Source organism: Aulostomus chinensis, chromosome 12, assembly GCF_037954235.1.
Source record: "Aulostomus chinensis isolate RoL2024-O1b breed Wild chromosome 12, RoL_Achi_v1.0, whole genome shotgun sequence".
In the NCBI taxonomy this organism is placed as follows: domain Eukaryota; kingdom Metazoa; phylum Chordata; class Actinopteri; order Syngnathiformes; family Aulostomidae; genus Aulostomus; species Aulostomus chinensis.
In genome coordinates, this window is record NC_141331.1 from 19,913,398 (window position 1) to 19,933,296 (window position 19,899).

General features: G+C 40.4%; 2 protein-coding genes across 4 annotated transcripts; one reads left to right on the forward strand and one right to left on the reverse strand.

Moving 5' to 3' along the window:
• Positions 1-547: 547 nt before the first annotated feature.
• prkag3b (protein kinase, AMP-activated, gamma 3b non-catalytic subunit) lies at positions 548-15,532 on the reverse strand. Of its 3 annotated transcripts, XM_086221323.1 has the most exons (14): positions 15,199-15,532; positions 10,659-10,722; positions 10,286-10,431; positions 9,663-9,744; positions 8,083-8,141; positions 7,415-7,460; positions 7,259-7,313; positions 6,807-6,933; positions 6,532-6,697; positions 6,369-6,406; positions 4,786-4,932; positions 4,523-4,616; positions 3,675-3,764; positions 548-2,308 (listed from the first exon to the last, which is right to left on the reverse strand). In XM_086221323.1, the coding sequence occupies exons 1-14, from the start codon at positions 15,280-15,282 to the stop codon at positions 2,277-2,279; spliced, it is 1,230 nt and encodes a 409-aa protein (XP_086077449.1). In that variant the 5' UTR covers positions 15,283-15,532; the 3' UTR covers positions 548-2,276. The 3 variants fall into 3 exon arrangements, with proteins under 3 accessions (XP_086077449.1, XP_086077450.1, XP_086077451.1); XM_086221324.1 differs by lacking the exon at positions 3,675-3,764; XM_086221325.1 differs by lacking the exons at positions 548-2,308; positions 3,675-3,764 and having other exon boundaries at positions 4,500-4,616.
• LOC147252447 (uncharacterized) lies at positions 15,381-17,745 on the forward strand. The gene is made up of 3 exons (XM_086221144.1): positions 15,381-15,481; positions 15,870-15,918; positions 17,044-17,745. Exons 1-3 carry the CDS (start codon positions 15,381-15,383, stop codon positions 17,743-17,745), a joined length of 852 nt encoding a protein of 283 aa, XP_086077270.1.
• Positions 17,746-19,899: the final 2,154 nt, after the last annotated feature.

Consider the following 19,899-nt stretch of genomic DNA (forward strand, 5'->3'; position numbering starts at 1 on the left):
ATTAAGGCAAAGTGCAAGAAAGCGGCCTCATTAGTGATTGGTAGCTGAAGTGTTTGTTCAGTGAGCACACCTGGAGCATGTGTCTGATGCACCTCCAGGTTCCCAGTCACTCTGATTACTTCCCTGGAAGCCCAGGAGCAAAAAAGGAAACTCTGAAGTTCTTCAACAATTACTTTTTACAGTATTGTGTTTTTAAGCTCATTAGAAGTATAGTAGCACAATTGATAGAGGTAGTGGTATAAATTATATCACTGTGGTATTATTATTATTATTATTATTATTATTATTATTATTATTATTATTATTATTATAAGTATTATTGTTCATGATCAATGGCCCAGTAAATCATCCGGTGATTCTGTCACACTGGTGAGAAAACAATAACGTTCATCATTCATTGTCATCCAAAACACAAACGGAGGGATAACTACTGTAGACGTGAGCAGACACAGCTGTTTGCCAGAGTTTATGTACTGTACTTTATTTGCGACACAGTGAGGTTTCTAACCCAAGAATGAGGACATTATTGGAAAGAGAGAAGAAGAGAGTCAGGATTAAGCATTAGGATGTGCTGCTAGGGATGGAGTAAGGGTCAAGGGTCTGTCTCTTATGTTACTGAAAGTCCTCACAGAGATACAAGTTCAAGTACAGGTGTGTGTTTGTGTGAGTGTGCATATGTGAGCGTGTGATATGACCAGGATGTATGACACTGGCAGAGGTAACAAATACACCCTTGGCAAACAAAACAGCAGCACCCAGACAGGCCTGTCAGGGAGGATAACCAGGAGACAAACAGCTCCCAGATGCTCAGGTGCTCCATACTCACAAGGAATAGGAATTATTAATAATATGTTGTCGTCATGTTACTGCAGTTTCATCGGATGTGTTGTGAAGCAGCAAATAAAAAAGTTTGTATTTCTAAATTCCAATTTTTAATCAATAGCAAATAATTACCATAGTTACATTAATTTGTAGTTAATAATCATACATAAAATACAGCAGGCGGCACGGTGGTGCAGTGGTCAGCTTTGTTGCCTCACAGCAAGAAGGTTCCGGGTTCAAGTCCCGGCCCGAGCACAGGATCTTTCTGTGTGGAGTTTGCATGTTCTCCCTGTGCCTCTCTCTGGATACTCCGGCTTCCTCCCACAGTCCAAAGACATACAAATGGGGACGAGGCTGATTGATACTCTAAATTGTGAGTGTGAATGGTTGTCTGTTTCTATGTGTTGGCCCTACGATGGACTGGTGACCTGTCTAGGGTGAAGGCTGCTGGGATAGGCTCCAGCCCCCTGCAACCCTTAACAGGAAGTAGCAAGTATGACGACTGAGAACTTTTAGAATAGTTACTCCATGTGACAGAAAATCAGCATTAATCAATAGATGTATCTCCCATTGCAGGAAATTACTTTCCTGTGAAGTTGAGAGATCATTATGCTGAAGTAAAACTACTGAAAATATCAAATTACTCAAATGATCAATCTTTAATAGTATTGCTATAAAACTGCCATTACACTTCGCCTGTGTATCCGGGTAAGACATCAACCTTCATGGCTGTAATTGTGACATATTTCTTAATAAATGTTGTCTTTGCATTTTATTCTTAATTCTCATTACCCTCTTCCTAACATTTAGCATGCTTTTTAGTGTCAAATGCTGCAGACCGATCATTCCGCACAGAGAGGCTTTAAGTTAAATATAAAAAGAAGCGAAAGAATGGGACATTAATTCTTTATAATTGTAAAAACTGATTGACTTTAATTTAATATTTTAGCATTACTCCATAGAAAAACACAGTATATCCAGATCATCATGAGCTTTTTACCACGGTAGCCCCATGGTGACCTTGTTAGTTCATGTTATTACATGTTAATGTTTCAGGAGCCAAAGCATTAGTGCATTCCATAAAAATTTCAACATGCAAATGATCAGTTTTGAATTAATAAGGAAAGAAGGTCAAGTATAAAAAAATATATTAAATAAGACAGAAAAAAATATATATATTTAATGCCTTGTCAATGTCAGTTACAGTCTGTTTAAAAGTCTTCGCTTCCTCCCAGACATGTTGATGTTCATCAGTCCTCTGTCGATGTCCACTGAGAAGATTCACTCGGGAATAAAACGTCTTTTTAAAGGGACCATTGCTGCTTCCATTCTTCTCCATATTTTTCCTGATGGATTGAGACTGGAGCCTGTGATTACCGCCAACCTGCGCTGCTGACAAACTTCACTTTACCAACTTATAGTCTTGTTTTACAGACGTCTCCGTGTCTTTTTCTTTAGTCTTGGGAGCTCATTCCCTTGCATATATCTGAGAAGATAAAACAAGAAAATTCATATGAAGTCATTTTAACTTTTCATTAGGGGATAACTGCATTCCAAAAGGAAGCTCTAACCACTACATTTTACTATGACTAAAAATACCACTCATCTAAACATTTCCATATACTTTTTCTCAAAAAACAAAACAAAAGAAAAACTATATGTCGAAACTCAAAAAGACAGTTTTTTCATTCTATACATTTAGTTGAATTTATTCTGAGACAGAAAACAAGCACTTAAGCACTAATGCCATTTACCGTTTCATCATGACAGGAAGACCATATCATGTTCTCATCATATCAGAAGAACCTGAATTCCTGATGATCCACTTTCTCCCAGTGAGAATATCAATCAACGAAGTGGGATGTAGCAAATTTAAGGCTAATCTGATATGATGTAAGAGCAGCGCAGCAACATGCTGATGATGATGATGCAAAATAACATCCAGACAGCTAAACAGGTGTCCGCCCCAAACCCCCCCCCCCCAAAAAACCCCAAAAACGAATGAGGCAATTTCAAAACCCAAACCGCATCAGTGTCAATACGAGCGATGCACTTTCATGAATCATCAGATGACACAGGAAGGTGGAGGGGAAGAGTCTGATTGAATCGTCTTTTACATTCCCCCTTGTTAAAATGTAGTCAATTTTACCATCACATTAATAACAGAAGAAGAGATGTTTTGTTTGCACTCATAAGAGATGAGAATAGAGGTGAGAATGCAATATTATCATGATAGCAATCATATCATGATGCAGTGATACGTGATAAGTTGCCGAACAAGTCATCTGAGGTCTATAAGGACATCTGTGTAACTGATGAGCATTGGTGAAAAGTAGCCCTACACAGGCAAAAAGCGAGAATTGTGTATTTATTCACTGCATTATCACATGAAGAAATGTTCAGCGGTGCATCTTTGACGCAGACACACTCGTATAATACACAACTTGTTAGAATGATGACAGAGAATCTGTTCATTATGGCAGCTATTTTATTTTTTTAAATTCAATATTTGGCACCAGAGTATCGGTAATGTATGGTTAGAGGAAGTATCTCAATGTACCACAGTATTAATATTTTGGCTCAAACTTAATTAACTATCAGAGATGAGTGGAATTTCATCCTAATGGAGTGAAAATTGTGAAGTATCAAATGAATTTTTTCAATATTTGTTTATTTTGCTACAACAGTGCAAGACGCCGTAATTGCACGAGTACCAGTTCCCTCTCATGTAATTCTTGCAGGTTGTGCAGGGTGACCACAATGAGCAGCAGTGAAGACATTGTGACTCAAAGGAAGTGTGAAGGTACAAGCTCAGACAGGCAGCGGCTGGAAGCTTGGTTAGGGCCTCCTACCTGCTCGGTGAGGGGCTGGGGGGCCGGCTAAGACCTGCTGATGACATGCTGGCACCAGAAGAGGAACTGCAGCCTGAAGACACTGGCTTACTGATGAATGAGTGACATTTGTAAGAAGGTGTGGAGGCTTGGCTGCACCTTCGTAACATGTACAGGAGGAAGGATTGATGGGAAGTTCGATATCTCAGAAGATTTATTAGGTAGAGTTATGGGAATTTGGTGGGGACAGTTGGCAGATGTTGGAGGTGGGGGAAGGTTAGAACCATTTAAGTGGCCAGGTGACTTTTGAAAGACAGAATTGTGTTTTTATTTGTTTATATTTGGTTGCAGGAGCAGGCTCATCAGGGTAAACTAGAGGTTTATTTCCGCTGACATTTTTGAAGGAAGTTTGAGGATGTTGGTCAGTAAACAATATTCCAGATGAGGCGGCAGGTTGATGTTGAAAGAGCATGGTGCTGAAAACTGACATTAGAAGAGATTGTGAGTTCAGGTTTATGGAGGGTGATCTTTGAGGGCTCAAGATCCTGAAGGGTTTTGTGTGTTAAATGAGGGCAATTAGTCGAGGTGAGAGTATGGGGTTTCGTTCAGGTTTGGAGTTTTCACCTTTGATTGAAGGTGAGATCTGGGAAAGAAAGCGATCTGCTTTCCAGGAGGTACAACACTGAATGAAAAGAACTTTGTTTGAAAGGAACATGAGCCATTACAGGAGGAGAGGGGATGTAGTTTGCCAAAAGCAGTTGGAAGCCTTCGAGGATGAGGAGCTGGGTAGGTAGATGGGCAGACATCCAAGGGACTGAGAGAGAAAAATAGATGAAAGTGGTGGAGTTAGGAGTACAGTGCATCAATACCTGCAGGCGTGAGGACCAAGGCTTGCAGGAGGTCAGACAGAGACACAATCCCTCTAACCACATCTTCATTGTCAACCAACACCAAACGATGCACCTAACAGTACAAAACGAGAAAAACATTAATGCATGATTATATTTAGCACATTAGCATTCATGGCTTTGATGTGTCCAACCGACTGCTAACCCATTGGTGTTAGCACTTAGCTGAGCACTTAGCAACATAGCACAGTTAGTTAACAACACTGAGAAAAAAAAAGTGCTACCTCAGCCTTCGCGATGCGGTTAATGATGGTCTCTAGTGTTTCATGTGGGTAACACTTCAGTACTCCCTCCACCCAGCAAGCCCTGGAGGTGATGGCCTCCCTCATTGTCATGTTCAAGTTGTTGTAGTTTTTCTGGGCAGCGAGGTTCTTGAATAGAAAAAGAGAGAGAGTTACCATGAGTACATCCAACATAGCTATTCTATGTTGAATTTGGTGCTGACAAAGTTGACCATTTTCTGACGCAACACTAATGAGTTGGTAAAGCAACATTCCTTATTATTGGATCAATTTTACTCTTTCTTTTTACTCCTACATGTGTGGGCAGGTTCATTATATGGACTGTTTTATCTTCTATTCGTATTGACACTTTGATTTGTCTTGGCATGGTGTGGATTTGTTATTGACATGACTGGTTTATGTTTATGTAGCTACTGTGTTTGTTTTGCTTACGTTTGCCTGTTTTTTTGTGGGATCAGCAGAGCCATCTTTCCTTTAATGAATGTCTAATTGGATCTGACTGATTTGAGGTAGTGGGAAAAATAAAGCACTTTAACAAGGGAACTGAACTCTTGAGTATTTTAAGTTTGAGAGTGTATTGTTCCATACACAGAACATAACAGCATATTACTGTAATGACAATAATGTTGTGCTTGTTACTGCAAAACAGTAATTAGTTACAGTTACTGCAATTCAAAAGCAACTCAGTTGCTAACTCAGTTATTAAAACCAAAAAGTATAACATTACTATGAAAAGTAACAATTTAGTTACGAAAAAAAGTTCAGAACTGTCATCATTGTAAGCTCTGTTCGACTTGACATGCATTTTCATCACTGAACTGAACTCTGCTAAGCAATATGGTTTATATTTATACAAACACAAACACTAAGATGTTTCAAAGTGACTGATTAACTTTAGCCTGGCTAGCAGCAGCACTCCCTCGTTGAAAAGAACAACGCAGGCGCTGCTGCTTAGGTGCACGGGGTGAGGTGACATCTGTGTCGGTATCTGTGCCGGTCCCTGACCCGCTAGCTTTAGCAACAAGTTTCGTCGCCGCCGCATGCTGCGTGCCTGGATGCTTTAACAGATTAGAGTTAACGTAAACATTTTTCTCCTTCTGCTCAACGAAGGAGAAGTAGTGAGCGTACTTCCACGTGAAGAAACTCGCCCCAGGTTCCGCCATGATGTCTTGCACGTTCTTGCTGTTGTAAACAAACACGCCCTCACAGCGCAGATCACTCTCCTCCTGTCTCTTGCACTTCCCTCAAGCCCCCTCCCCGACACAGGAAGTACACACAGTGGCTCAACCGAGATAGTAAAATAACGTAAAATAAACTAATAATCGGAACGTTTAGTAACTATAACTGAGGTATTGAATATTAAAAGCAATGCGTTTGATTATTAGTTACTGCCAAAGTTACTTTTTTGGCAGTAACTAATAACGCAGGAATGCGTTAGTCCCAACACTATGCTTGAGAAACTGGTCAGTTAGACAGGTTAGAAAGTGTTATATAAGTAATATAAGTGCTAGAAGTAATTTGTGATTATTATTTATCTATCATAGTTGTAATTGCAATGAACTCACAATGACATCAAACCTGGAGTACAGCGCCACCACTTTACCTAGATAGATAGATAGATAGATAGATAGATAGATAGATAGATAGATAGATATATAGATAGATAGATAGATTAGAAATTGGTCAATTGTGTTTTCAATGTGAACCAGTTTGGACATTTTGGATTACCTTGCTCACTGACAACAGGTAGCGCTGACACCCTCCTCTCCACAAAGATGGTCAGCGCATCGTAGACAGTGGCAGATTCCTGGACCGTTGCAATCTGTTTAAAGGTACCAATTGCTAATTCACCAATCTGCTTTTGCAGAAACCAGGGTTTGGGAATCATAGATCCCTGGTGGAATGAGGAGAGGAGAAGAATCCAAAATCAAAATTAAAGTACAGAAGCATGCAGCTCTGTCTCTGCATAAATCTCCTAGGACTTCAGAAAAGTGTTGTCTCACAAATATGTGGAGGAACTTGAGGATGCGTTTGTGAGTCAGGATGTGGAGGACATTTCCTGATGCTGGGTCGATGATTGGCAGCCGGTGGATCTTATTCTTCAGTAGTGAGTAGATGGCGTCAAACAGACTAGGGGAAAGAGAAAAAAAGCCGTATTCAGGATTACAATCGTCATTATTTAGTATTGCAGCATTAGAACACATCGTGACCAGCTGTAAACACTGGTGTCATTTTAGATTCCATTGTTGTGAAACAAAAAGATTAAACATCAGTTGGATATACACACATGAAAATGACATATTGTTCTCTTAATAGCAGGCATTTTATGGCCTGAACTTTCATCTAAGCATCGATAGTTGTATTCATGGGGTGGCTGAGGACAGCCTCAGACATATAGGGCTATAACCCCTACTGGCTCAGAAATGACTAATTATTTATCAAAGGCTGGCTGGACCTGGCATCAGGTGTGATGCTGATCAGTCTGTTAGTCGCATACTCAAGGTAGATCTCTGCAGAGATGAAGAGAAACATAAGAGGTAAACACAGAGTACGTCATCTTTAATGATAGACAACACCATTGGCCACGAATACATCATCCTGTTGCACCAACCTCTCCATGTCTCTATCTTGTGTTCTTCCAGCTCATAGATCTGAACCTGCAGTCAAAGCAAACCTTATTTTATATTCTGCACAACAATAATTTAAGGTTCTCTGTGGAAAAACTCTTCAACTGTTGAATTTATCATTCTGAAAACAACTTGAAACAATGGGGGTGGTTGGGTAAACATAAAGGCATTTCTTTTAGTCAGGGCACCACTGGGTCAACACAGTCTAACTTTGTGTATGTATGTTTTTTGTTTTGTTTTGTTTTGTTTTGTTTTGTTTTTAAAGTTGACCACTAACTAAAATAACAGTGGAGCAAAAATTCCTAAAATGAACCTTAACTTTAGCAAAATGTACTATCAAGTAATCAGAAGAAAAAACAAACTGCAACAAAACAAGTGCTGATGCCATTTGGAATGTTTTTCAGTCCTTTTTTTGTAGCTGTATTTAAGTTATGATTCATCCACACAAGGCCATAAGCCTTAGTGTGTTTGCTTACTATAACACAAAAGGTCAAATGAAGTAAAAGATGTCAAGCAGAGCCAAGGCTAGCTGATTGGCATGCTAACATCACTCGGGATAACTGCAACACATTGCAGAGGCGAATTTGACGTCATGTCAGTACTGACATACAAAAACTTAAGGTCATGAAACTTGTTTAGAGGACACACTAACCAGGGGAGATTTGTAATATCGATGAAGAATGTTGATGAAGTCTGTAATAGTCAGCATACCTGCACACACACACACACACACACACAAATGTAAGTTTAATCATTAGAAGTACAAAACCAATTTTATTCTGTGAACAAACTACAGCACGGCTGCATAACTTCAATGCCACCAGGAAAAGTTTCAATCCTGTTCTCTTTTCAGCGTGATGATTAAAATTCCATGAAAGCCTCTGTAGTCCTGATCGTAGTCCTGTAGACACTTGTTAGTGCATTAGAATGGTATTTAAGACATTTCTTATGCCATCAAGCAAAAGCTAAAATATCTCAAGGTTGTGTTAAACATTGAGCATATTTCTTGCATTTATCCAAAATCCCATTCAAAATCCCATTGACTTGGATTCAAGCAAACAAAGATCATCATTCACTTCTGTGCCACTATAGGCAACAGGCTTTTATAAAATACATATTTGAACAAGCTCACTCTCCTTTAGCAGTACAACATAATTGAGGTGAGATAAGGGCACAGCAATCGTAGCTTTCCAGAGGTTATACAATGTTGACATCTCATTGAGGAATTCTCAATCTCTGTCCTGAAAGGGACTTTCAAGATCTGAGAATAGCTTGTTATTGATCCTTTGACAAGTTATTCTTTGTTTGTGAAATTACAGCCTGAGTCAGCAGAGGGGCTTTACCTACTGTAGCTAGACGCTGACATAAGCCTTTTGATGTAAGTTGAGGCAGGGCAGTTCATCCAGGCTGATGAATTCTGTGATGTAAACACTGCAACGGCTGCAGATTTAATTACAAGTAGAGGGAAAAACACGTCCCAACGAGTGTCATGATGATCAGCTCTGCATGTTCATTTGAGGTGACAGTGTGTGTAATGCAACACACCCATCGCAGCTGACCTGCTTCACACTAAATGTTAACAGACATTTGGTCAGGATGAACTTGAACACCCCTATCAACAATCAGGAAACCTGAACCCCGCAATCCTGCTGCAAAACTGTGAGGAAGAAACAAAAGTAGGTCACAAACCAATGCCGTCACTTGCATGTACAGAGGCTCAGTCAGGACCAGTGGAATTGTGGTTGCTCTGAAACTGGGCTACATTCTTATTTCACTTTCACAAATTAGTTCATGGGATAATAAAAAAAAAAGAAGTATTTTTGACTATTTCCATTTTTCCTTTTCTCCTTCTCTATGAAGTAATAAATATGGTGTAAGTGGGACTTATATTGCACATGTTAACAACTCATTAACTGGTTGCCCAAACTGTTGCAGAAACTTTGATATAATACTTCTTTTCGAGTGTCAGCACTTCTCACATGGAAAAACAACCCCCTCATCAAAATACATAAGGAAATAATGTGTGGGATGAATTCTGAATCACTGTAATTCCAAAAGGGAGTAGCAAACTTTGCCTCAGGGTGATGGACAGTGGTTTCTGTCCCCAGTGAGTGCAGCTCAAGTTCAAAAAAGCTCAGGTCATGACAGTGATTATTTAGTACAGTCGGTTCAGTACGTGTGTAGCGGAGATAGAAATAGACGTAATAGAAACAGAGACATAGTGTTGCTCACCCACAAAACATTTCAGCTTGTTGTCCCATAGTGGTGCTGCTCTTACACCATTAGCCACCAGAGCAAAGAAAGCCTTCTTCACCTGACAAAAACACACGTTACAAGACAAAAATGACATTGAGTATTTGTCGTAAGAGGGTTGCTCTCTTTGTTGTTCAGTAATAGTGAATAAATAGTTTCCTAAAAAGCCACACTTTGACAGTATGAAGCAAAGCCATTTGTTTCTGGCTAAACGTGGAGTGTGTAGTTCCAAGGCCCCCAGGGAAGCCCAAGTGTATAATTTTTGCTCTGAAAAAAAAAAAAAAGATTACAACTTGCTATCTATTGTACAGCAGAAAATAAGCATACAATGCAGTAAGGGACCTTTCAGTGTTTTCATTAATTAAAATCTTCTGTCACTCTTGGAGTCACCAAGAATGTGACGTTAGATTTGTATTTGTTTAAAATTTGCTTCTTTTTTTTTTTATCCCCAACATGCCTAAATTCAAATCATTAAAAAGTTGACATGCAATGCCAGCAGAGTGCCTTATAGCCTACGGAGTCCCCACACTGTAGGTCAAAATAGGTCTTCAAAAGTTAGAAACAGACCTGAAACTGTGTGTGAATATGTGTGTGCCCCATACCTGCAGTGTTGTGTCAAATATGACCAGTTTGGAGCTGGTGGGGATGGCATCGTAGCAGCAGTGACTCTTCATGAAGTTCATGTAAATTAATGCATCCGAGTCTTTGCCTGTATGAGCCGTAAGAACATCTCTTGCATATATACAACCTGCAAACAAACAAAAGATCATCTTCAAACTACAACTTTTATTTTTCACTGCAGACATGTTGACACAGGTGTTGACATTCATATTCATTAAAGCTAAACTGAATAGAACTGAAACCCTCATTAATGTCACAGTATCACCTGTGCTCGCCTGCTATTTCATGTCTGCTGTGAAAAAGGCCTATATGCCACACGATCACTGCAAACATGTCAGAAAAATTCTTCTTCACCTCTGTTTCTCATTAAGAGAAGATCCTCCTCATCCTCTTCCTGGTCCATCTCAAATAGCGGAACCTGGAATAAAGAAGTACATCATAAGATTGCTCTTAGGTTTTGAGGACACACACAGCAGCTGGAAAGTTCCTCAGCTCCATGGTATGGTTTAGGCATTTGATTGGTCATCCAAAATGACATTCTGGTCCAGACTGGAATCTGTGAACAGGTCAGAGTCAAAGGGTCTTCTAACAGTCAACGTGCCTTACTGGTCCAGCTGCAATTGGTGGACTGGGATCAACTTTGTTCTTAAAAGCCCTTTCACAACGAGTCAGTTTGACTGAACTAAATCAAATACAAATGTGTGTATTTGGTTTATTTCATTTGGTTTCACAGTACCTAAAATCAAGGAGATCAGATTTAAAAAACATACAAACACACATTTGTAGAAGGTGTTTCACAGAATGAGAGCCAGAAATGTGGTCACACAACTCTTCAAAAAATGTAAAACCCTAAATTCCTCCCAAATCTGTAGAGACAATGGTATTCGAGCAGAAGTCCAAGTTGGACCCCCACATGCTACGGTACCTGTTGTTTTGCTTTCATCTGTAAAAATGTGACATGTATATATCCCATAATCTTCTGCAGGGATCAGGTTGGATTGTGCTCTCACTGTAATCGGACCACACCAGGGTTCACTTGGGAATGGACTCGCTCCACTCGGGAGAGGTGGACTTACATTGGTCTCTACTAGAGAACGATTACTGCCTTGCACCCATGTATCCTGAGGGTTTGCTGGGAACACCTGTCCAAGCTGATTTAAACAAGTGGCTCAGACATGTAGTTGGCACAGACTGTGGTATTTGAGAACCGTGTCTGCCAATCCGCTGGTGGATTTGATGGTAGTGAGTCAAGAACCTGTTGATACGCTTAATCACCCAGAGCAACATTAGCCCAACAGGAGCACATTTGAGAGGTACAAGCTGCTAATGAAGTAGCAAAAGGCAGGTCTGGAAAACCTGACAGCATTGATTTTACTTTGATTTTAAAAATAATTTACAATTGCACATTAAAAAGTACACAAACACACACACACACACACACACACACACACACACACACACACACACATATATATATATATATATATATATATATATATATATATATAATTAGTAAAGCTTAAAGTTAGGACTGGCTTATACTTGCCATTACATATGCTGTTATAGGCTTAAACTGCTGCTGATCTCCCATGATGCACTCCTCTCTGTCCTCCTGTAGTCATTCTTGTTACTAACTTGACCTCTTCTCCAGAGACTTTGTGCTACTCCACTTCCCAGATCCATGACTGGTGCTGCTGCTGGAGGAGGCTACAGACCTGAGGAGGCTCATGCTGCCACCCTTATCAGTATTAGTATTAGTACTAGTTGCATTTATATCAGCATTCTCAATACTCATCACCACTGTGTTTGTATTGTATTTGCCTGCACATAATTGCTCACATTATGCTGAAACTGATTGCTTGAGTACCCTGTAGATGTTATAATCGGTAGCAAGTTGTTGTTATTGTTTGTTATGCCCTCTGTCCCCTTGTCTTTCTCTCCCCTCTTCTTCCTCCTTCCAGCCTGTTCACATCCCCATCTGTCTGTCATTCTCTCCCTCCTTTCTCTGTCTTTATCAATGTACCCCTCTTTTTTTCTCTATATCTGTTTTATTCCATTATCTGTCTTTGTCTCTTCCCTGATTTCCTGCTCTTTGCCCCCAACTGGTCAAAGCAGATGTCCTAACCATCGCAAAAGGCAAAGTAAAAAAAACTCTTTTTGTTGAAGCTGTGACCCTTAGCGGTCTCTACAATCATAAAGTGAAGCATAATTTGCCAAGAGTGATAATAAACCATTGTCCTCTTTATATCTTTGTCTAAATAAGTGACATTTCACAGAAATGGCATGAATAAATTGGCAAAAGACGTTGCCACCTGAAATGTGTGAAGTGACAGTCTGATAGATTATCGTCTATAAGGGCAACTTACATTGAAGGGCAACTTCACCCCAACTAGTGTCAACATCAGAATCGGCTTTCAGGCATCGCAGAATCATTTTATTTTATTTGTTCTGTTTAGAGATTAGAAGCCATGCTGTAGTCGGTATTGGTAAAATGGCCAAAATCTCTCTAATTAACATATTTCCTCCATAAATGTTATCTAAGTTATTATCATCACAACGACAACTGAATTCACAGCTTCAGAAGTTTATGAAGATCAGCAGTTGATACTGTTGTGTACCTATTTCACCCGGTGCATGGGTTAATATCATTATATTATATCTCTGGAATGTTTCGGAGTTGTTTTTCTTTCTTACTTTTTTAAGAAAATCTTTTATTGAAAGTTTTCATTGAATGCCAAAACTGCTGTGCTGAATAGAAATTTACAAGAGGGTATGCCAGAAGCAGCTGGCAACCATTTAACATAAACAAATGGCAAATAATAAAGCAACCCCCCCCCCCCCCTTCACAGTTACTGTTCTAGACATGGTCTAAGCTCACCGTCACACCAAAGGCCTGCACTAAGAGAGTAACCGGTGTGCAACATCATTAAGCTGCGCTTACAGTGAAGCCTTGACAGGGTCAAGAAGGCATCAAGAAAAGGACCCCATGCTCTCTAGAATTTCCCAATGGAGTGCTTGAGTGAATATCTGATCTTTTCAAGTTTTAAGCAGGACATAATCTAACCCTGTGAGTGAGAGGGTGAGGAGGCTTTGCTCCACCTAAGTAATACTTAGGTAGGCCCCACATTAATAAGGTAGAATGGAAATTTTTGATCAAGATACAAGAGACATTGACAGGGCTGACCACTCTGTTAGTATTTGTTCAGTCTGATTTAACAAAGTGATAAAATTCTCCTTGAACAGATCCTTGTGCTTTCTTGTCAAAGTGATAAAAGTCAGGTTGGTATGATGTAAAGCCCTGGCTTCAGCACTGATGGGAAAGAGCTCACTCCTGTTAAGGTTTAATTTATTGCCCAAAAGTTTACTGAACTGACTGATCAGTGATTAATCAAGAGGTAATGATGTGGATTGGTAAGAGATGAAATGCAGAAGGTCATCAGCATAGAGTGAGACTGTATGCTCCAAATACCAAAAATGTCCAGCTAAAACAGCCAAATCAAAAGGAAAGGTGCACCCCTGGCAGGTTCCATGCTGTTAATGGAAAAGCTTTCATTGTTGTGAAATAGCAGGAATCGATGCTGTGGGTTGTGACAAGAGTAATTTTATCCATGACTTAAATTTTTGCCAAAAACTGAATTCGTCCTGCGCAGCAAATAGGTAGGCCTATTCAAATGCATCGTCTGCATTGAAAGAGACAACACAGTCTGGGACATCTTGAGAAGCAGAGTACATGATATCAAGCCGCCGTCTTGTATTGAAGTAGGACTGACTGCTTTTAACAAAGCAGTTTGGTCTTTAGATATAATGGTAGAGAGGACATTCTCTAACCTATGAGCTAAGACCTTGGCTAAAATGTAAGCATCTGTGTATGAGGGGCAGAGAGGCCTGTCAAAAGGCATCCATTTGGATCATTTCCTTTATGATGATGAGGGTAATGCAAGCTTCAGTACATGATAGGGGAAGGGAAACATTGTCTGCAGGAATCAGACAAAATAAAAAAAAATTAAAATGGGGAAAGCAATAAAATTAATTTTTGTTTGTATTGGGAAACCATACCCCCCCCCCCCCCCACACACACACACATAGATACACATAATTGATGGATTTGTGATGGGGTACACAATATTTGCTTCCTATTGGCTGATATTCACATTAGCCATCAGACCGATACCAGTATATAGTTACTAAATGACCAGTTTCTGCTTACACCGATGATTTGCCAGTATCATTGTGCATCCCTAATATGTAACATTATTATAAGCCAAGCAGGTATATCCATACGGTATTACTGTAACATACATACACTTGTTAAACAAAATATGCACTGTATATGTCAGGGTTAAGACAATATATTGTTACTGCACAATATTGCTTTTCTTCCTCTTGTGATATGATATTGTCACACTGGTGATATGTAGCATTTCTAGTGGGAACATTAACATGATATAATAATATGAACAGATCCTCTGTTGCCATTTATTGCACTGTATTGTAGATGAATTATCCTGCTATTTATCAATAATACATTTCCACCTGCTGCTGAAGTGACTACCAAGGTTTTCAGCCACAGTTTGGTCAGTTTCATGGTTCATAAATTTACTGGAGCAAGGATAATATTATATGTCGACTGTCTCCAACCAAGAGGGAGGTACGAAAGTGCCAGAAAAGCACCCCCCCCCCCCCCCCGGTTGTGTTTATAGTTCATGTGATGTTATGAGTTCCTCCATACAAATGTGCAGTTTGTGTGAAAAATAAATCCATGTCAAATATTACAGTAGCATAGGTTTTATTGCAGCTTTTTGGTTTGAATGTCCTATCCAAACACACAGCAACACACACACACACACACACACACATACAGTTGTGGGTAAATAAAAAGGAGGGGGGGTCTTACCTCTGCAAGAGGTTCCATGTCAAGGGAAGAGGAGAAGGAGATCTGCCTCTGTTGTACCAGACTGAGCGGCCCAGCCCCGCGCATCAAACAGCACAACTATAACACTGTCAACCAGCTGTCCAACTCACATCTGGGAAACTCGGTTACTGACTTAGATAAAGAAGTGATGATAGATTCCAGGCATGGTGAAGGAGTGCACAGGAGGAGAGGAAGGAAAGAGGGAGGAATGGGAAAGGGAAGAGAATAAGAAATCAGACGCCACAGGCCTGCTGCAGCCAGCTGGGTCTGAGTTTGGGAAAGGCTGAGGTCTAAATCAGGACAGAGGGGTGAGAGGCCTGTGGCATTCCCAGAAGGGGAGGGGAGAATGTGCTCAGGGAGATCATGGAGTGGGGAGGCGGGGGTGTATGTGTGGTGTGGTATGTGTGAGTTTATCAATCATACATGAGACGTTCAAGGGGCAATATCATAAATATTTGGGCAAAAACGTACCATCATCCCTGTCATTTAGTGTGACATAAATCAGTTTGAGTGAATTAAATGTCCCAACAAACTTAAAGAGTAAAAAACAAACAAACAAAAAATATCTGGTACCCTTTGCACCATTTTCCAAAATTTGAGATAAATAAATAAACACAGGTGGATGTTTTGTTGTTGTTGTTGTTGTTTTTTAGCTCTGGCTTGTACAACGATATATTTGCAGAGAACCCTGGTGTGGCCTTAGTGAGAGAGAGAAAAAAAAACTGTGGTCCGAGAAGTTTTTCTTTAATGTGGGAATAGACGTAATAGAAACAGAGACATAGTGTAATGTCTTGTTCCCTCAATTTAGTTATTTTGAGTACAGGTGAAAAAGAGAAAACATTTTGGGGGGCAGAGAGAAAATATATATATATATATATATGTATACTCTGTAAACACATATGGGTAGATGTTTTTTTTTTTTTAATAAAACCCAAAAATAACTTAATAGGAGAGAAAAAATTCCTTTTTGTTTCCTCAAAATATCTTATGACCACTCCAGAGCTCCATTTTTTTTTAGTTGAGTTGAGTTTTACTCAAAATATCAAATAGGAGGAAAAACAAGATACACGTTAGAGTGGGGCAGAGCTTCTTCAGAGTAAGAGTTCACCTCTCTAATATCAGAGGACATTGACTGAATCTAGTTTACAAGTCATAATACTGACCGCAGCTGCTTTACAGCATCTTACTAATAATAAATACGGTTACCCAAACGGGCTTGCCACTACTTCTGAGACAAACGCTTCGGTATTAATAGATTACAAGAGTACTGACACATTCAGAGGAGCACAGATAAGTTTCTGAGAAGAAGTGTTGGACATGAAACAGGAAAAAAGAGGAAACGAAACTGAAATAAAAAGATACAAAATGGATCCGGATACACAAAAAGTGGAGGTCGTCACCATCGCTCCTTGCTATCTTCCCAAATCGAAACATTCTCTGTACTACTTTGTCTGTTCAGTGGCTATCAGATTTGAACCCTGAACCTTCTTAATGAGGTGACAGTCACCACTGCACCACCACAGACCTCCCAGAAATACTTCAGTAGGATATCAATCTCTAACACCTCACACAAACTACAGAGTCAAAATTTGTGAGTTAAGATATTTCCAGTCCAGCTGTTTGATTCAAACTGTTACAGGTTGAAGTGCTCCGAATGGTACTTTCCCTGTGTAACTTTTAATTCATGAGTCATCACCTGTTAAATGGTGTTTACACATTAAAGGATCAGCACTAGTATATTTAAATAGCGTTGGAGGCGAGGCCTAGCGAGGTTGAATTGGACCTGCGGTGGCTCCGCACCAATGGATCCAAACAATTAGCCATTAGAGCAAGCCAGTTCCCGTAGCTGGTGCGGACCGTCTTAGCCTAGCCCCGACTAGCGCTCCCCCAGCAGCTCCCAAGCAGCTGGGAAACCAGGGCGGCTGGGTGACTGTCCGAAGGAAGCATAGTCCGAAGCAGAAGCCTGCTGTCAGTGACCAACCACCAATTCACGTCGCGAATAGGTTCTCCCCACTCGGCGACACACCCGCTGAGAAAACTACTCTGGTAATTGGAAGTTCCATTGTGAGAAACATGAAATTAGCGACACCAGCAACCATAGTCAAGTGCATTCCAGGGGCCAGAGCGGGCGACATCGAGTCAAATTTAAAACTGCTGGCTAAAAGTAAACGTAAATATGGTAAAATCATTATTCACGTCGGCGGTAATGACATCCGACTACGCCAGTTGGAGGTCACAAAAATTAAGATTGAGTCGGTGTGTACATTTGCGAAGACGATGTCGGACTCTGTAGTATTCTCTGGTCCCCTGCCTAACCGGACCAGCGACGACGTGTTTAGCCGCATGTCGTCGTTCAACCACTGGCTGTCGAGGTGGTGGCCAGCAAACCAAGTGTGCTTCATAGACAATTGGAAAACTTTCAGGGGGAGACCTGGTCTGATTAGGAGGGACGGCATCCATCCCATGTTGGATGGAGCTGCTCTCATTTCCAGAAATATGGCCCAGTTTATAATGGAACCAAAACCCTGACAACCCAGAGTTCAGACCAGGAAGCAGAGCTGCCGTCTTACACGCTTCTCTGCGCGGCCATTAATGCAGTTACCCACCCAAAACTACATAGAGACTGTGTCTGTCCCCCGACCACGTCAGTTTAATCATTCCAATTCTACTTGTAGAGGAGTCAATCAGAAAAACCTAATCAAAATGAACACAACCACTAAATTAACCCAAAAAAAAAAACTAAAAATGAGATGTGGACTATTAAATATCAGATCTCTGATGCCAAAAGCTGTATTGGTAAATGAATTGATATCTGACAATTGTATTGACCTGCTCTGTCTCACTGAAACCTGGCTGTGTGATGATGAGTATGTCAGTCTAAATGAATCCACTCCTCCCAGTCACATTAACATTCATATTCCTCAAGGCTCTGGCCGAGGAGGTGGAGTTGCTGCCATTTTTGAGAAAAGTTCAGTAATAAAGCCCAAACCCAAAATAAGTTTCAATTCATTTGAAAGCCTGATTCTCAGTTTGTCTCATCCAGCCTGGAAAACAATACAGCCACTCTTATTTGTTATTGTGTACCGCCCTCCTGGTCCTTACTCTGAATTCTAATCTGAATTCTCAGAATTTATATCCAGTTTAGTTCTTAAAACAGATAAAGTCATTATTGGAGGTGACTTCAATATTCATGTGGATGTTGATAACGACAGTCTGGTACTGCATTTCTCTCTCTTCTAGACTCGATTGGTTTCCATCAGTCTGTTCATGAACCCACTCACTGCCACAACCACACCCTCAACCTCATCCTAACATATGGAATTGAAGCTGAACATCTAGTGTATTTCCACAGAAGGCGCTTTTATCAGACCATCAATTAATCACTTTTGAATTTGCACTAATCATCTACACTCCACTCAGGAAAACGATGGTTTCCAGATGTTTGTCTGATCAGGCTGTAGCTAGATTTAAGGAAGCGATTCAGCGAGTGTCATGTCCCATTGTTACAGAGGACACTGCTGTCAACCTTAGTCCCTCCCAAATTGATCATTTTATCAATAGTGCAGCAGGCACCTTAAGAACAACTTTGGACTCAATTGCCCCATTAAAAAAGAAATCTATAAATCCAAGGAAATAAGCACCTTGGTACAATGCAGAAACCAGACAGCTTAAACAAAAAAAACCCAGAAGTTAGAGAGAATATGGCGCTCCTCCAAACTGAAGAAGTCTCATATAATCAGACAGCCTTATAAGTTATAAGAAAGCTCTTTGTATAGTGAGAGCAGCCCACTACTCGGCACTAGTAGAGGGGCAGAAGAACAACCCCAGGTTCCTCTTCAGGACTGTAGCCAGACTGACAGGGGGCCACAGCTCTACTGAACCTAGCATTCCTGTTTCCCTGGGCAGCAAAGATTTCATGGACTTCTTTCATGACAAAATTGTCCTTATTAGAGAGAAAATTCACCTCCTCCTGCCATCAGCTGACAACATGGCACCTATAACCTCAGAAGCCTTAGAGGCAGCTATGGAACCAGACATACACTTTGACAGTTTTTCTCCCATTAGTCTTCATGAGCTCAGTTCAATCATTTCCTCCTCTAAACCATCCACCTGTCTTCTAGACCCCATCCCAGCTAAGCTGCTTAAGGACTCTCTACCCCTCGTTAGCACCTCCCTCTTAGATATGATCAATGTGTCACTGTTATCTGGTTATGTCCCACAGTCCTTTAAAGTGGCAGTAATTAGACCCCTTCTCAAAAAAGCAACCCTGGATCCAGAAGTTTTGGCCAACTACAGACCAATATCAAATCTTCCCTTTCTCTCCAAAATTCTGGAGAAAGCAGTTGCTAAACAGCTGTGTGACTTTCTCCATAGCAACAGCTTATTAGAGGATTTCCAGTCAGGGTTCAGGATTCATCATAGCACAGAAACAGAACTAGTCAGAGTTACCAATGGCCTACTAGCATCAGATGAGGGACTGGTCTCTGTGCTGGTCCTATTAGATCTTAGTGCAGCTTTTGATACCATTGACCATCATATCCTTCTACGGAGACTGGAACATGTCATTGGCATTAAAGGAACTGCACTAAACTGGTTCAGGTCATATTTACTAGGTCGATCTCAGTTCATACTAACTAATGATAAACCCTCGGAAACCACTGTAGTCACTTATGGTGTTCCACA

Coding starts and splice junctions, on each gene's coding strand:
- prkag3b (XM_086221323.1), bottom strand. CDS start 15,282: ATGCGCGGGGCTGGGCCGCTCAGTCTGGTACAACAGAGGCAGATCTCC. Junction 7,314..7,414: donor CAAGATAGAGACATGGAGAG/GTTGGTGCAACA, acceptor TCATCTCTGCAG/AGATCTACCTTGAGTATGCG. Junction 2,309..3,674: donor CCCAGCCCCTCACCGAGCAG/GTAGGAGGCCCT, acceptor TTATCTTCTCAG/ATATATGCAAGGGAATGAGC.
- LOC147252447 (XM_086221144.1), top strand. CDS start 15,381: ATGGTGAAGGAGTGCACAGGAGGAGAGGAAGGAAAGAGGGAGGAATGG. Junction 15,482..15,869: donor GGCCTGCTGCAGCCAGCTGG/GTCTGAGTTTGG, acceptor GTTGTTTTTTAG/CTCTGGCTTGTACAACGATA. Junction 15,919..17,043: donor AGAACCCTGGTGTGGCCTTA/GTGAGAGAGAGA, acceptor ATTAGCCATTAG/AGCAAGCCAGTTCCCGTAGC.